At 35.3% G+C, this 4833-nt stretch overlaps 1 protein-coding gene across 1 annotated transcript; it reads left to right on the top strand.

The window, feature by feature from the left end:
• The first annotated feature begins 210 nt into the window (after window positions 1–210).
• Window positions 211–3629, top strand: LOC127128133 (probable inactive leucine-rich repeat receptor-like protein kinase At3g03770). The gene is made up of 6 exons (XM_051057376.1): window positions 211–1984; window positions 2120–2253; window positions 2336–2579; window positions 2662–2873; window positions 2970–3089; window positions 3196–3629. The coding sequence occupies exons 1-6, from the start codon at window positions 613–615 to the stop codon at window positions 3409–3411; spliced, it is 2298 nt and encodes a 765-aa protein (XP_050913333.1). The 5' UTR covers window positions 211–612; the 3' UTR covers window positions 3412–3629.
• The last annotated feature ends 1204 nt before the right edge of the window (window positions 3630–4833 follow it).

Below are 4833 nucleotides of genomic sequence, written 5' to 3'. Positions count from 1 at the left end.
AAAAGGTATTTTGAGAATTTAATTTCAAAATAGGGTATATAAGAAATAAAAAATCAAAAAAAAGATAAGAAAGGAAAAAAGTCACCAAGATACTTGGGAAGTTAATTAGGCTGGATGTCCATTTATCTAACATACGGTGTCTGTAGGGTGTTGTTTCCTACACCACCAGCCAGTCTTCTCATCCACTCTACCCCGCCACTTGTCCTGTCATTCTCCCATTAATAATTCCTTCCCCAATTCACATGATGCATTGAATGCTCTTTTATAATTATCTTCATCTCAACCTATTTAAATTATCACAAAAATCATCTCACATATTCCAACTCGAAATTATCACAAAAATCATTTCACATATTCGAATTTGCATCCATATACAATCAGATACTCAGCTATCAACTAACAATTGATCTGAGTTAATAGACGAAACTTTATGGTTTTAAATTTAAATGTCCAATGCTACTGTTTTGATTTTCCAACTACTTTCATTCTCATCCTTCACGTCTACTTATTGTTCATTGTTGCACCATAAATTCTCTCCTTTCTCATCTTACATCATTCAAGGATTTTTTTTATTCACTCTTTCTTGTCCTCTTGAATTTGCTACTAGTTTCAATGAGATATTTCTATTTCTATCTCTATATTTTTGTTCTTTCTTTGTTTTTCTCCATCCATTCTACTCATCAGCTACAATTCTCTCAAACTCAAGTCCTGTTACAGTTAAGAAAGTATCTTCAATACCCTACCTCCTTACAAGTTTTTCAAAGTTACAATGATGACCTTTGTACCCTTACTCCATCTCAACATTTGAGTATTAAATGTGAGGGAAATTCAGTAACTGAACTCAAAATCATGGGAGACTACAACAATAAACATGGAAAGGTTTCCAATTTCAATGGCTTTGCAGTTCCAAATCAAACACTTTCCAAAACTTTCTCTATTGATTCTTTTGTCACAACACTGACAAGGTTAACAAGTTTAAGAGTACTTAGTTTAGTTTCTTTAGGAATTTGGGGTCCACTTCCTGATAAGATTCATAGGCTTAGTTTGCTTCAAGTTTTGGATTTGAGTTCTAATTTCTTATTTGGTTCCATTCCACCAAAGATAGCTACATTGATGAATCTTCAAATACTAACACTTGATAGAAACTACTTCAACACCACAATGCCTGATTTTTTTGAACCTTTGTGTAATTTAAGTATCTTGAGTTTCAAAAAGAATCAGTTAAAAGGCTCATTCCCTTTTTCACTATGCAAAATCAAGAATCTTACTGATATTTCCTTGGCACACAATGAACTATCTGGTGCATTGCCGAATCTCACCGCGCTTTCGAGGCTACATGTATTGGATTTGATGGAAAATAGTTTTCATTCTCGGTTACCGCTGATGCCGAAATCGGTTGTCACGGTGTTGCTAAGTAAGAACTCATTTGCAGGTGAGATTCCTAGTCAGTTTGGTGAACTGAGTCAGCTTCAGAATCTCGATCTTTCCTCGAATCGTCTCAGCGGGGCTCCTCCGTCTTTGTTGTTTTCTTTGACTAACATTAGTTATTTGAATTTAGCAAACAATGTGCTAAGTGGTTCAATTCCGGAGAAACTAAATTGTGGAAGCAAGCTTGGTTTTGTGGATATTTCTAGCAACATGTTAAGTGGTTTACTTCCTTCTTGCTTGGAAAGTATATCTGATAGAAGAGTTGTTAGATTTGGTGGAAACTGTTTGTCTGTTAATTCTCAACCTCAGAATCAGAATCAGAAACATGGTTCTTATTGTGAGGAATCTAATTCAGGAAAGATGAAATTTTGGAGATGGGAAATTGATGCTGCAATTGCTATCATTGTTCTAGTTTTTCTTTTCTTGTTAGCTTTTGGAGTTTTCCTTTACAGGAAGTGTCATTCAACAGAGATTTATAGGCATGAGATGTTGCCAAAGATTGTTCAAGATAATAATTCAACAACAGGAGTTTCCTTTGAACTCCTTGTCAGTGCAAGTAAGTACAAAGGCTAAGCAATAATCATCGTGTTTGTATCGGCTTATTTGAATTTATCTACCGACATAAGCACTTACAAGACTATTCAGAAGAGCTTATTTGAATTAGTAATGTGTTATTTTCTACTTATTGCAGGATATATTTCTCAAAAAATGAATCTAGGGGCACAAACTACTACAACATGTAGACACTTTTCAATTGAAGAGTTGAAAGAAATCACAAGAAACTTTGATTTGTCAGCTTATATTGGTGAAGGATCCATAGGAAAGGTGTCATTCGATTACTCGAAATATCTTTGATGAATATTGGATGGTTTTCTAAAATCTTTTGAGTATTTTTGCTTCATTTCAGCTGTACAAAGGTAAACTGGAGAATGGATCTTATGTGATGATAAGATCATTGGCTCTGAGAAAGAAGTTGTCAATACAAAATCTCAAAGCTAGATTGGATTTACTCTCAAAGCTTCATCATCCGAATTTGGTTTGTCTTTTGGGTCATTGCATCGATGGTAGAGGAAAAGATGGTATTAGTCCCCAGAAACTTCACCTTGTATACGAGTATGTGCAAAATGGCGATTATCGTACACATTTGTTAGGTTAGTATATCACAATAAAATTTTATGAATGCATAAATTTCATCACAATGTTCTTTATTGAATGCTCTATTTGAACATGCAGAATTTTCACCGAATAAGGCACTAAAATGGTCTGAGAGATTAGCAATCTTAATCGGAGTTGCCAAGGCGGTTCATTTTTTACATACTGGTATGAAACCAGGTTGTTTTAGAAACCAATTAAAGACAAACAATATTTTACTCGATGAACATCGCTTTCCCAAGCTAAGTGACTATGGTATGTCCATAATCACCGAAGAGATTGAAAACAATGAGGTAATGTTGCTTTCAATTCTTTTCAGCTTCTTAAATTTCACCCGTTGCTTTTGATCCTACTTAGAGTGATTCTGTTGCTTTCTATGTATTGTACAGGTAAAAGGAGAGAAACCAAAATTAGAGGATGATGTTTACAATTTTGGGTTTATATTGTTTGAATCACTTGCTGGACCAATTGCAAGTGAGAAAGGAGAAGCTTTTTTTCTTAATGAAAGGGTAAAAAAGCTTTTGAAAATCTCCGCCTCGTTTTTCATTTCGAGCAAGGTGCAAATATTTGATTTATTTATGAAATCCATGACTTGGTTTTGTGAACCGCGCGCAGGCATCGTTTGACAGTCATGATGGTAGAAAAAGAATTGTAGATCCAGTAGTGTTGACAAGTTGCTGTCAAGAGTCTTTATCAATTGTAATATCCATCACAATCAAATGCATTTCTACACAATCCTTGTCTCGTCCTTCTTTTGAAGATGTTCTGTGGAATTTGCAATATGCAGCTCAAGTTCAAGCCTCAGCAGATGCAGAACATTCTATATCATAGGTCACTTCATTGAAATTATAAATGTATAGTTGTTTTATAGTCTGCCTAATTTTTCTGGAGTTTTGATAGGAAGGATCTGGCTAGGATTCAGATACCTTGAAAATAAGTAGCCATTGTTTTAGTTAACAAGTAAATCATGTACTATTATTTTATTTTAGTTTAATGTTGTCAAGTTGGATGAATGATATATAAAGATCTATAAGAAGGTAAATGAGCCACTGAAACTCACAAGTTGTTGAAGATAAGTCTCAATATTCAGCTTCTAAAGACACATGTGATACATATGCTCTGAGTTGTTGAAGGTATGTTATTTTCTTTCATGTTAAAACTGCTACAAGTTATACATATGTTAAATCACTTTGCTTTACCATGTTAATTCATCATGTTGAAGTAACTTGACAAATACCTGTCAAACCTGTAACTTGTTGTACAAGTCATTCCTTTGCATTATGCCTTTTACATGACTTGCTATTGTAGGTGGATAGTTTTGAGTTGTTAGAGTAATTAGGATTTGCACTTGCTATAAATAGCCGCTTGTAACTAACTTGTATTTAGATTTTCTCCCTATTTTTTATGTTACCATTCTTTTTTTTTTGCGAAGAACTTCATGATGCTATTAGAGCTCTTTTGAGCTCCGTTGCGCATCGTTCATCATGGTTCGTGGTGTTGCAAATGAAATTAATCCTCCTCGGGTTGCAAATCCTTCACAAATTTCAGAAAATGTGTAATAAGTTCATGCACCCGATGAACCTTCTTTTGTTGTTTCTAAACCATTTCTGAGTCATTCAAATTATCCTACTTGAGCTCGATCAAAGAGAAGAGCACTTGGAGGTAAGGACAAGTTTGATTTTTGTATTGGTACATTTTGTAAAGGACTCACAAGAGGCGACGTGGAGGCAAGGATATGACATCCCGTCCACAGCATCTCCCTAGTCACCTACGTCCTGAATCGAACACCCATTTTCTGAATGAGTCACCCCCTTTTCGAATACGTCGCCCGCTCCTTTGGCCACTCACCTAAAGTGTGTGATCATAGGAAATGACGTGTCTCTAGAAATAAAAGGGCGAAATAAGTCTTGTGAAAGTTATCCACACTCTTCTGAATAATATGGGGTAACCATTCACTCCCACATTCTCTTAATCGTGGTTACTATTTTCAAGGGGCCTTGGATCTAGACCCAATACTGATATAAATATCTCAACCCCGAAGTTGATAGGACAATATGATATTCACACAAAAACTACACACACGGAACTTCTCAGCTCCCTATGTGAGATAACTCTAAACTCTACAATATACCCTAAAACTTCGAATATCCCTTAATCACTAGGGATTGTCACGCATTGTGCTTCTAAGAAGTGCTGGATCTATTGCCATTCCTACTGATTTCAATCCAAACTTCAAGGCCTGAAATCTATGCA

This window comes from Lathyrus oleraceus, chromosome 3 (genome assembly GCF_024323335.1).
Source record: "Lathyrus oleraceus cultivar Zhongwan6 chromosome 3, CAAS_Psat_ZW6_1.0, whole genome shotgun sequence".
Taxonomy (NCBI): Eukaryota; Viridiplantae; Streptophyta; class Magnoliopsida; order Fabales; family Fabaceae; genus Lathyrus; species Lathyrus oleraceus.
The sequence above is the reverse complement of the archived record's forward strand: the minus strand, read 5'-3'. Positions and strand labels throughout refer to the sequence as shown.